This window comes from Bombus pascuorum, chromosome 7 (genome assembly GCF_905332965.1).
Source record: "Bombus pascuorum chromosome 7, iyBomPasc1.1, whole genome shotgun sequence".
Classification (NCBI taxonomy): Eukaryota; Metazoa; Arthropoda; class Insecta; order Hymenoptera; family Apidae; genus Bombus; species Bombus pascuorum.
Window position 1 is genome coordinate 4,044,980 of NC_083494.1, and position 13,569 is coordinate 4,058,548.

At 31.4% G+C, this 13,569-nt stretch overlaps 1 protein-coding gene across 2 annotated transcripts in view; it reads right to left on the reverse strand.

Moving 5' to 3' along the window:
- The window catches only part of LOC132908689 (moesin/ezrin/radixin homolog 1), a 36,939-nt gene that overhangs the window by 22,569 nt on the left and 801 nt on the right, over positions 1–13,569 (reverse strand). The window contains exons 1-2 of one of the 2 annotated variants that reach the window (XM_060962909.1): positions 13,231–13,480; positions 12,789–12,968 (exon numbers count right to left, since the gene is read on the reverse strand). In XM_060962909.1, coding sequence (XP_060818892.1) covers positions 12,789–12,968; positions 13,231–13,251 — 201 coding nt within the window. In that variant the 5' untranslated portion in view covers positions 13,252–13,480. Of the gene's footprint in view, positions 1–12,788; positions 12,969–13,230; positions 13,481–13,569 lie in introns of those variants that run through there. The other variant, XM_060962908.1, reaches the window with a different exon arrangement.

A 13,569-nucleotide genomic window follows, 5' to 3' on the forward strand; every position in this document is an offset into this window, starting at 1 on the left:
TATTTTTTTAAATGTCTTTACAAGTTACTTTTACTTTTATAAAAAAAAAAGCTATCGAAATATTTGTGTTTAAAAACGAATAGTTTAAAACGTATTTTAATCGTATATATTTAACACGCCACAGAAATTTTTGATGAATCAATTATGTGTATAACGTGGAACTTGTTGAATATAAGAATTGGAAATTTTTAGGTGGTTTTGTAGATCTAAGATACGATGTATTTATTTGCTAAGTGACCTGATATTTCTGCATAGTACTGTACATATATGTACAAAAAGATAGACGAGATATTTGGTGCATAGATACGAAAGTGTTAACAAAGTTGAGGAAAATTACAGCATTTACGAAACGATTGTGCGTTGGTGGACAAGCTCTTGTTTGTCCAATAAATAACCGAGAGCAGTAGCACGCTTGGCAAGGCCAAGAGATGATAAAGATGACTAGTCTCTGGGATAAAGTGAACGGGTGGACGGTTTTCTTGTTTCCTTAAATGGTGTCGACGTAATGACTCATCCATCCAGCGTTATTTTCATGCAATTGACGTAACATACTCGCGATTGGGCCGTTTTAACAAAACCAGCAGCGCACCTCGTTCGAGCACAATGCACGCACAACCTGTGTGCGCTCTATCCTTCTCCTTTTTTCGCTTTTATCATGCCTATAAAACACTAGCTGATAAGCTAGCTAAGCTACTTTGCTAAAGAACAGTCGCCGATATCTCTTCGTTTTGTAGTACAGCTCTTTGCTTTACGGAACTCTTAAGGGCAACGTCATCGATATAACGTGTCGAAACGCACAGATAACTCAAACTCTCCTGATGGACTTGCGCTTCGCCCGATAAAGATCTTGCCTTCTGCACGATATATTTACGCGAAGATGATTACATCGTAGATGCCGATCGAACCGTGGTTGACTCGAGCGTAAATAAATAAATACACCGACTCGCGCCGGTATTCGATCGCTTGTAGACATTGACTTTTATGAGTAGTATTACCTATGTATCTTATACTTACACGTTTGAAAATTTCATTGACACTGTCAATCACTATCTTGATTATGTTGGTCAGTTGTTCGAAGTAAATCTGAAGATATACACACTGTGTATCCGGTTTATCTCGAACCACTCAAATATTTAAAAAAAAAATGAATAATGCGAAAAAATGCACGACATTCTGGTGGGCCTATTATGCTCTTTCGTATTTGACCTTGCAGTAACCTTGAAATCTTTTATGAAAAACAGAAGGTTTTTAAATAGATAACTGCATTTTTTATTGCATATTCTTATAGCTAACAGTCTGACGTTTTCCAAACACTACCAACTCTTACTCCTGTCACCATCCTTATAACTAACTCATATTTGTAACTATGATTTGACTATACTTTAAACTTCTTAATAAACTAGCTTTAAAATTCGGCCTGTTGTCGGCATTAGCGTTGCCCGATGTACATTACGGGGACGTATAAAGACGTTATTCGTGATGTTACTACGTGCCAGTGTTGATCAAAATTTTACTCGAATAACAGAAAATGAATAAAAATAAAGAATCAAATGTTATTCGCCACTGATGAATAAATATCCAATGGAACAAGTACTTATCTAAATAAGAAATTATTCGTGCAGGAATTTGCCTGAATAAAAATTTGATCGAATAATTTATTCAGGTGGAATTATATATTATATACATATTAATATTAATATTTTATATATATTATTACAATTATATTATTTATCGCTATATTAATTATATATTATTATTGTATTATACTATATTGTAATATAATATTTATATGGTACATCAAGGGTAGATATGGTACTGAACGTGAGAAATATTTTCAGGCTACATTGTTGTAATATTTTATAGGTTTTTGTAACTAACTTTTTTCAAATACCAGATTAGAAAGTGTATCATTCCTTGTAAATTATTATTTGATAAATTAATAGTGAGAATTATACCGGTACCTGTATATACTTGTGCACAATTAAATAGAACAATTATTCGTACTATGCGAACAATTGTGCAATCATTATTCGAATAAATATAGAAAATAATTGTTACGAGTAACAAATAATTATTCCACTGATAGGTATTTATTCCTATAATTATCTTGGATAAATATTTATTCGAATTGTTTCGAATAATACCCAACTCTACTGCATATTCGCATGGCATTGTAGATAGACAAGCCTGCAATTTTCTAACGTTTCCGAAGCAGTCAGTACAAACAGACACTTTTAGGTAATACTTAGGAAATACACAAGTTCGTATTTTCTTGAAAACATTTGACTGTCAACTACAAAAATATGTAATACAAAATAGAGGTCTCTATTTAAAAATTATAACGTTAACTTCGTAGCAGGTTTCAAGACCATCGTAAGGTCACAACACACAAGATACATAGTACATCTCCATGAATATCGTGCAACTTTGTCTGAAACATTTTTTAGTATCATTCATGCTTTCGAGACATTTAAGCGGCCCGAGATAAACCGGACACACTATATATAGAAGTAGAAATGACGAGATATGCATGTACATATTTAGTACAAATATATGTACATTTCCCAGAAATCATAAAAGCGTTGAAACATATTTTTAAAGTATTTGTATTTAGAAATTAGTGAACAAGATGAAGGCGAAGGAAGACAAATTTTCTCAGTACATATGTAGATTACTGCAACTGCGATAGAAGATGTAAAAGAGCAATTGAAGATGCAAAAATCAAAGTCCACCTTTTATAAAAATTTGACTCCTTGAAGTTTTATATATTTTTATACACTACTGATCGATCTGCACAAGAATCGGACAAGTCCAATGCGTTCATAACAATTTTTGGACTTACTCAATGTGACCTTTGGGAAGAAGAATTAGCTATATTCAGGACTTGTCCGGCTTTTGTTCTAATATATAGCGTTAATGGTGGCATTAATGTAGCGTTAATCTGTCAGCCAACGTGTTTCAAACGTTTAGTAAACATATTCTGTTAATCGCGTGTCTTTTTTCTCGTCGATTCAAAAAGTCTTCGGACGAACGAGAGTCACATCAGCTATCGGAAAGCAAATATATGCCAATAAAAGATGATCAGCCGGATGTCAGTGGTTTATCTAGGAAACTGATTGTAGAACATGAGAGAAAGTCAAGCAAAAATAAAGATGTGAAGAAACAAAATATTTCACTTCAAATTCTCAGCATTTTGGTCCAAAAACCTAACCTAAGTCCAAATGTTGAGGAAGATAGGTACATTTTTCAAAAATGTAAGAAGTATCATTTCTTATATCATTTGTCATACAAATGCCTTGCTAGGTCCAAAATATTAATGCAATAGCTTCAACAAGTTGTATTTAATTCAGTTTAATTCAAATTTCTCACAACATTAAAAATCTGCACTTGCCTGATTTTTGCACCAAGGTCTTCAACTACGAATGTCGCTATCAGAATCGTTTCGTGTCAAGGAGAGGCTAAAAAAAACGAAAGTACTCTCGTATCGCGTGTCCGTAGTCCAAGAATTATTATTTCCATAAGAACAACATGAATAATCGCGAATGACGCGTTGTTTCGTTTAATAATAAATAGATACATATAATCTTGCACGTACCGAGAAAATCCATATGATACTTACTGAAAGATGAGATTTTATATCAACAGAAGATTGTAGCGTGATGTGCTCTGTTTCATTAACAGTGCTAATTCTCTCATTAAGCTGTTATTTCTGACAGATTGTGAGGACTTAATTATTAAGATATGTATAATTAACGGATTTATAAATCAGCCAACAGATGTTGAATTAACAAAAGGCTATTTCTAACAAGATGGAGTAATCACACGTGCGTATCTATAATATAAGACACACTTTTAATGATAGAAATTGACAATTTTCTTCGTCATTTAATTTTTTTCTTTCTTTTCTCTTTTTTTTTCCTTTTTGTAACTCATAAATAGTAAATAGTTCTTTCTGAAAACGAATCCTCATACGTAAAACTAATAGTCTGCACTTTTGATTTATTTTTTCATAAACAGTTATCTTCTTATCGGTTATATCACCATCGCTGGAATACCTTGTAACCTCCCAAAATTGCACCGTTCACCACTGAAATTTTCTTCCATTTCTTTCACTATCCAATTCTTTAGGTTTACCGTAAAATTAATAATTTCTACCATTATATAATAACCAGTTGCTTGAACGCTACAGACGATTATTTTTAATAATTTCTTTAAAAAAAACTTGTTTCGCAAGATACAAAGTCCACACATACGTAGATGTAAATATTCAGAAGTAAATATTACGGATTAAAATACATAGTTAATGAACGAATGTTCGGAATCGATAACGAGAGACTTACTCTATAGGTCAGTCTTTCACGATATAAATAATTTTTTCAAGCATTAAACATTCAAAAATGTAAAATATTCCAATACATAAATATAAAGTTGTGACTCTTTCAAAATTTGTTATTTCTTTTAGCAACAAATTGTTTCATTACTGTATGCCTACGGTTGTTGCTTACTTGATGCATATGAAAATATTCCAATAAATAAATACAACATGAAGCTTTTTTACTTTTTCCAAGTTTCTTAATTCTTCTAGCAACGACTTGTTTCATTACTATCTACGTATTGTCATTGTATATATGGAATGATGTTTATTTAAACTTTCAATTTCACGAACCATATTAAATTAATTTTTATAATTTATTAATTTTTATTTATTTCACCTATTAAACTTTATACTATCGTCGATAAAATATCATATTAAAGGAAAGGCAAGTTTGCTATAAACTAGGTATATTCGATGTTAGAAACATTTATAACATAGATATGAAAATCTTATTAGCTATTGTGAATAATCAAAATATTCGTTTAATTTTCTTGCATGACGAAACGTGTCATGAAAGCTGTTGAAAAAATAAATTTGTCGTTTGGAAGAAGTTAGAGAAAACCTGATTAATTTTCTGATACATAGATTATTAAAACACTATAACAATTTCGTTTGGAGAATTTTTTAATTCTAGAATTGATAAGTTTGATAAATCTAGGATAATAAAACTAGTTAAATTTCTTTTGTTTGAAATACATGGTGTTCTTGAAGAAACTACCTGCTATTAAAGTTTCATTTAAAGGAGACATTTTGTATACACCAACCCAACAAATGTAATTTATTCCATTTCAAAATTATGAACCTTCTCGCAATTTTTAGACGTCTTTTTTAAGAGCAATTTACAAAAAGACGATAATCGTCCATGCTTGTCTAATATAGCAAGGAGAACCAGTCTTCTTGTTTACATAACAGTTTCTTCCATTCATTTCTCGAATAACACAGTATATCTTAACAGAATTGCACTACTTGTACGTACAAATTCCTTATATCTTCACAGGCTGTTATTTTCTCTGCTACTTTTTCTTACTAGATAAATACGACGGAGGCATGACGAATTCCTATACCAATTTTAACGTTACTCAGACCTTTCTATGAAGAAAACAGCAAACTTAAAAAATCAACTTAAAAAACCGGTAAAATTCCTATATATAATAATTTATGCATAAAATTCTTCCAATCTATTTCTGTCTTTTGTATCAGAATGTCGTAATATTTCGAATCACACACACACACACACACACACACACACACACACACACACACACACACACACACACACACACACACACACACACACACACACAAAGAAAGTGTTTAGCTAAGGAAGATGTTTTATTCTATTACCACTTTTCCTGTTTAAGATAGTTTTCAACTATTTCTAGACTACAAATTTTTGTGCAAATTTATATTTTCACAATTGAAGAAACATAGAACTTAATTAGAGATTCATTGTATCTATTAAAAATTATAATCCTTATTGTATATATATACCTGTACATGTATGTATATATTTTTTATGTAAATTTTATTATGTAAATTGTGCATTACGTGCGCTCACACGTACTTTCATGTATATACTTCGTTCCTGTAGAATTGTATTGTATCGTACAGCTTCTAGATTTCGTAAGATATGATGGTACATGCTATTGTATTGCTTGGACTTAACCAAGGAGCCGATACATATAGATTTCGAACTTTGCACAAGTGTTCGTTAGACGTTTATAGAAATATAGACATAATTCGTTCGTGCCTGTTTTTTACTTCAAAGAAATCAACCCTTTTATTCAAGCCAGACCACCTCTGTAAGTGCTTCTAAATCGTAAGATAAGATATCTAAAAATGATTGAAATAAACGTTATACCGTATCTTGAGACCTATAAATCGGTGCGAAAAATTTGTTGAAAAAAAATCATTTCTTTTACGAAAATTCGATGAATAAGTATGGTATGGTATTGTATGTATTATATTGTGTATCCGTATGTATACGTAATATAAAATAAAATTTCACTGTAAGCGTCTTGTATACTACAGTTAATCTCGAGGACTGCTAAACGCATTTTTATACGGTTCTCACCATTTATCGAATAAGGTTTAGGCGTGTGAAATGTTAACATATAACAAAGGAAGCAGAAATCTAAAATATGAGTCAGAGACTAGAGATGGCGTGAACTGTTACTTGTGAATCACGACTCGATCACATTCGTCTGGAATGAAGGGGATTTTTTACAGCAATTTGTAATTTTTCCTGATCGTTTCTCATTGATAAAGGACATAACTGTTTTTCGCACGAATCACGTAACTTGTATATTTTATATTAACGATATCAAGCGAATATTACGATTTTAAAATACAGAGGAAGAATTAATGTTTTACTCTTTAAGACACTGATATAAGACGAAGAAAGGAAAATTGAATCACTTTTCGTTCTTAATATTGAATAAAATAAATTTACCATATATAAAGGAAACTTAAGGCAATTTTATATTAACGTTATATGTAGATATCTCTATGCAAACTATATGCAAGTATTTTGTAAAAAATAATTTAATCAGGATCGAGAATTGCGATCGCACTGAGAAAATTCATCCGAGATAGAAAAAAACTTCATTCATCACGGTCGTGAATGAAGTTAGGTCACGACCATGATTGTGATTCTACGATCACTATGATAGATCACCCGTTAGTGATCTTACAAGCCATCTCTAGTGACAATCCTTTCACGGATTATAGAACGCCTAGCAATCCAATAGAAATTCACAAAACTGTCAAGTATGTTACTAGAAGAGACTATATAATATATAATGTTCCGAGCAAAACCTGAGTATTTGTACATAAATCGTGTTTATTGTGTAGTTTTATACATTAATATGTTGTATAGCATGCGTATAAATGGCGAATATTTGTTACATATTCAGGAGGATAAGTAGGTTAAGCGAGATCAAGTGCTTGTAACCTCATAGCGGAACCAACAAAGATTAAACATCTATCTATATATATATTTATTAAGTTTCATTCAAATTATGCCTTCTTGCATCCTTACATTTCGCATGAATGCATAAAAATTCGCAGTCTGATTATTTCCAACATTGTACTACTTTAAATAAATATCATTTTCTTCTTCAAATCTTCTTCCACAATAAAAATGCCTTTAAAAATGAAGCAATTCTACACGCAGTTAAAGAAGAAAGTGGAAATTTGTGGTTTGTGTTTTATGTAGCTTTAACCGCAAGAAGTCTTTAACGGCGCAAGCTGAGTTTCCTTTCAATACTGTTTCTAGCTCTCCTCTTTTTTTTTTCTTTTTCTTTAAGCAACAGAATCGAAAAAATATGCATATTCAATCAATACAAATCCCAGAAAAAAATATATTCTCCGTGTATCTTCTACATACATTTTCCAATTAGTTTGAAATTTTATCAATATAACCATGGCAGTCTCATTATAGCGCTAATAAAATTTCAAAATGCTTTCCACAACACACACGATATATGTATGTATATAGCTAAGTATAAAAGTCTTCTACATTTTCTAGCGAGCCACTATAGCTATAAACAGTCTGTCATCAAAGAAATTTGAGAAGCGACAACCTATTTGCCTTTCCTACCGTTTCTCTCGATCCGAATCCCCCATTTCTACACCGAAGAATCTCGGAACGTGAGAAAAGCAAGTCCCTCTTCCCGTGGCTTACCAGGTCATCTTCAAACTCGTCGTCGTCCGTGTCCGAGTCGGAGCGACCTCTCAGCTTTCGAACTTTCTTTTTCACCTCTTTCTTCACCACCCTCGTTATTGCATTTTCCGGCTGCGAGCAATCGTTCATGGATTGTTAAAGAAAAAGTCTACCAAAACAACCAATCTAACCGGACATCGACTAGCTGCCTCCATACTAGGATATCGCCTAGCGGTTAAGATAAGTCAGCGATACATTGGTCGTTGGTCCTTTTAGTACCTGGTATACTACTTGCCAGAAATACACAGAGCCGATAGACCGGCTTCGTTTCTATATTTTGTTACATTCACTTTATTGCAATGCGCTAAAGTTTCCGGTCGTAGATTTAGATTCGATCTTTCACTTATATTCCAAACTTTGTACTGCAAAAATATTAAAAAAAGATATATTTTAAAGAACTTTTCTCGGGTATTATATCAATTTTATTGATAATGAAGAGAAATCAGATTTAAAGAACTTTGATATCAAACGAAAAATTCCATTGTATGGAATGCGTACAATATAAGAATAGCGCTGAGAATTTGTTCTCGACCATTTGCTCTTCTTTCACTTTTTACAGTTAGTTTCGCCGGATCTGTGAATCGAAAAATATAACTGCTTCGTTTAAGAAAAATCGTTATCTTTGATAACTGCAGGCTTCTGCTGAATGAAAAGTAGTTGTTATGCTTGGAATTGGTTAAGAAGAAGTACATAATTTTACTTTGAAAAATCAGTTTAAAAAAGCGAAAAGGAAATTGTAAGTTTGGTCGTGAATGTCATTTAAATTTTTAATTATAAGTAATTTATAAGAAACTATGTATGTATTTTGTAATTTATTAAATTATAAGATAATTCCAACAAGATATTTATAGTTCTAGTAAAATGTTTTCAGCTGAAATTTTATATTTGTAATTACAAACGATAGGATTGCTTCAGTATTCTATGGTCTGTATTTATCGAGTATTTCTGGCATTTCTTATAAATCAAAATAGGGTATTAAGCCTTAGGAGGGACAAATTTAAGCATAATATTGTTTGCGAGAGATATAGTCTTTAACAATACTCTTTTTGAAATACCTAATTTAGAAAACAATGAATATCTAATTTAAAAACATTTCTCGAAGCGTTGCTTGGAGAAAAGCGTCACACCTAAAAGATAGGTCACGAGCTTTCTCTTATGATACTGAAAATTGATGCCAAGATTTCTCATTTTCATCGTTTATTGCATGAACTTAATTATCTAAGTATACTAGTAGTATTCGATGTAGATTAAGGTACTATATCATAAAGTTGTTTAAAGAATGTATTAATTTACTTGGTATTGAAATAATTAATAAAATGAACTTTTTTCTCTCAAATCACGAACTGCATTTAAACATGTGTTAAAATTAACACTTTTAAGAAATACAATTCGAGTAATAAATTAAGAAGTACTCAATTGATTAGATTAGATAAGAGCTAGAGTATTCGTTCATTGCTTTTTTAAAAAGTGACTATAAGCAAGAAAAGTATTTCAGAATTGTAGATAAACAGGAATCGACCCAAATATTGAAAGTTAGGTTTAAAGAAATTTTTAACCAAAAAAATATTCACCATATCCTCAAAAATGTATGAAAATCAGTATAAAAGTTCTTATTTGGAAACTTATATAATTAACATACACGTACTGTATTTTTTCAATTTATGAATACATTTATAATTATTTAATAATGCAGACAAGGAATTTAAAATGAGACATAAAAATAATAGTGACAAATTTATAGTTTGTTAGTTGTAAGTAATTTGATAGTTATAAATAAAAGCTGATCTCACAAAACATTATCTCTTTATCAAAGCCTATTATATCTTCTTACGTTCAACTTCAACAGCAAGGTACATATCTATTAAACGTACAGTAGTTGCTGAAATTTTTTAACTTTGTTCTACAATATCTTTTTAAAATGCTTTCAAAATTCTTTGCAAAGTCTATATTCACGATTTATATTTACATTCCTAATACGAAAATTCCAATTAATGATGCTACCCTACAATTTTACAAAACTGTTTGCAAAATTCCACATATTATATAATCCGATAATTTTAGAGATAAAAAAGACAAGGCCGATCCTTTAGGTATGACACAAGTTTAGTTCGCCTCGGTTTTACAAAATGAAGAAATTTTCAATATTTCAAAATCAACTTAATTACAACAGAAACGAAGTGTAACAAAAGAGTACCAATACTTATTTTTGTATCTGGATCTCCTAGATTCAATTTTTCATTAATTGACACTGATTCAAATGTAAAAATGTATCGCTTCTTTCATTTTCTACGTAATGAAAATAACAGGATAATACAATCTATTATATTATGATTTCTACGAAATTTGGCCTAAAATAGCAATGCAACTTCCACTTTATTTATTGTTTAGGCCAACATACATACTACGATCGAAATACTTGTTATTATCTGCAACTGCAGATAATATAATTATGTTATCTACTTTTCTAGGACATCTGTCCTGCAAAAATAAGTAGAAGCTAAACATATATCTTTACAGAAATTTCTATCCTAATTAGAGATGCCTAAATTGTAGTAATTATTCTTAATCTCTAATTAATCGTATTAATGGAAATGTAAATACATAATTACGTGTACTTTTAAAACATTATATGCTAAAGTAGCATGCTTTACAATTTGAATAAAGTTTATAAAATCGTGATTAAGGGAGTAATTACGTAATTTCCTTCTAGTTGCACTACGAAATAATGTAATAATTTATTAATGTTTCTTTATCAAAACATAGATATGTAACCATTAGTATTTGAACTGTAACATAAATTTATCCTTCACATAACAATAGCACGAAAATGCCGTTTTCCTTCGAAAACTCAACACTGATCTGATTACATATAATTAATCATACTTAATTAAGTCTATTTAGAGAATATCTTTCAAATAAAAGATTTTAGAATATTTCGATAGAACAAATGATAAATGATAATTCCATATAAGTGAAACATGTTTCAAATAAATTGCCCAATCCCGATTGCTTCCTACAAGATCATTATCCGTTAAGTTAGTTAAGTTAAGTCTTCTATATGTAGTTAAATCGAATTTCACCTGGCGACCACAAGTCGTTTTGATTTCCACGAGTTTCTCATTTTCCCCATTGGAAAATATGTTCGTGCGTCTTATTCTAAGAATGAGAACAAGGAAAGGGCAAAAAGGAAACGACGACCAAATGAGCTGAGGTCGCCTAAAATTGGTCACGTTTAGTCGGCTCACAGAAATGTTGAAACCCGTGGAAGAAAAGACGACAAGGAGACAATAAAGGTACATATACGCGAACGCGACTGTGTCAAGGTGAAGGCGCGTCTACACCAACCGCTTGGTGAAAGCAAATGGAACATCCACTTGGTCGTAACTCGTAACTGTACTTGAAATCACGCGTCGGAAGTCCGTGATTCCGGGCTGAACTCCGTTTAAAAAAAAACCCAATCGAGAATATCATGGCAAGTATATTTTTGAAAAAAATGATTAGAATTGTTTCTCATGATCGTTTGATTTGTTCCATATTTGTCGTGTCTGCCTGTTATATTTTCAAAACTAATAGTTAAAACGTAAATCATCAAACGTGCCAGATTAAAAAAAATCAGAATCAGGAATATCGTGTTAAATACGATATCTTTAAAAGAAATGATCAAAATAATCATTTTTCATGGTTATCTTCCATGCATTTTTAAAATTATCTATAATAATAATTAAGACGTAAATGGTAAAAAATTAATGATTTATAATCTCGTATAAACAGCAAGGATTAGAATTTGAAAAAATTATTTCTATTTATATTAACTTAACGAATAGGCTTAATATAAATTTAATTGCAAAAAGTAATTTTGTTATTAAAATTATTACTATATTTTTGCTTTTTTGCAAACAATTGTTCATGTATAGATGTAAGATTATAAATGCATTAGAAAAGTTATTCCGAAGATGTAAATTTTAGGCAAATGAATAATTAATTAATCGTGCTATGATAAATACAAATTACTTTTTAGGAAGAATAAAATGCCGGTTGAATATAAGATAAGAATGGATGCTGTAACCTGTAATTATGAGATAAGAATCGAGCGTAAAATTGAACGTGTGGTTGATCGTTGAACGTAACGAATCTACGAAAGTCGATGACATCAGCATTTGCCGTCACATCTCTCCCTAAGTTACTTTTTTTGTCAAGATGACACATGTAAATGTCTGAATTCAATCGACATCAGTCATTCATTCCAGAATAAATAATTTAATTTTAACATTAACATAATAGTACAAGTACTTTTTCACTTTTAACTCCTAAAAATTGTTAAAGAATCTTATAAAGCCGTTATATTGAATGACCAGTGGTAAATTATATATTACATATTTTGCTTCACGTGTCTTACAAAAATTTATCTCGTGAAAGCAATTGTTCATTATTTCTAAATTATGATAGGTAATAGTATATTATCCATATACCACTAATGTATTTTATCTATAGAAAGTAATAAATATGTAAGTACTTAATAAATAGTTTAATATTGACTATTGATTAAATACAGAGCGTATTTCACACCGAAGCAACTACAAAAGCTTTTAGATATTTGCAGATACATGTAGCTCAATTTCACATACGAAAAAGAGGCATCATGTACGGTTAAAGGAATTATATAGCGCAATAAACAACCAGTCATCCTACCTTTTTATACAATTTTATCCACGTCAGATCGCCCTTATTGTCGGTATACTGGAGTCCGAAAAACCACACCTCACGCAACCCGATCGTTTTCACAACTTGGTCAAAGAGTTGCTTCCCGGTAGTCGTCTGCTGGATCGCGAACTCCAGTTCGGCGTCCATTGTCGTCACCCTGACATTCATCTTTACATATAAAATAAAAAACAAGAATCAAAAATAGGAAATTCATTGAAATAAATTGAGATGTCACCCGGTAGAGGGAAGGACGCCACTTCTAACCCTTTTCATACATGTGTATATAATCTCAGATTCTTCTCTCAAAAAAGAAGGAATAATTTATGAACACATGAAATATTACAATTCTAACCTATAACCTTCTGCTTTTGAAGATATCGCTAAAGAAAGAATTTGAAAGGAACAAAATAGCTTACAGATGAACGCTTACCATTTTAGCACCGGCAACCATGGCTGTGAACTGCGATGATACGAGAACGTAAACGCGAATTCAACTGAGATCCGTTAAAACGATCAAAATTGATAAGTGACTGAGTATTGCGGCCCCGAACGGGAATAATCTCAACAATACAACACTGGAAATTTGTAGATGTATTGGTCGAGAGAAATGAACACTCGATACCACAAGATTTAACCGTCTGTCTGTTGAACTGTCGACTTATGCCGGTCTCAAAATCTTAAGTCTCAAGTCATACAATGGGCTGCTATGCTATGGGGCAAGTGCAGCCGGCAGCGTCTTTCCCCCCACTCCTTCCCTTTATAGGCTATG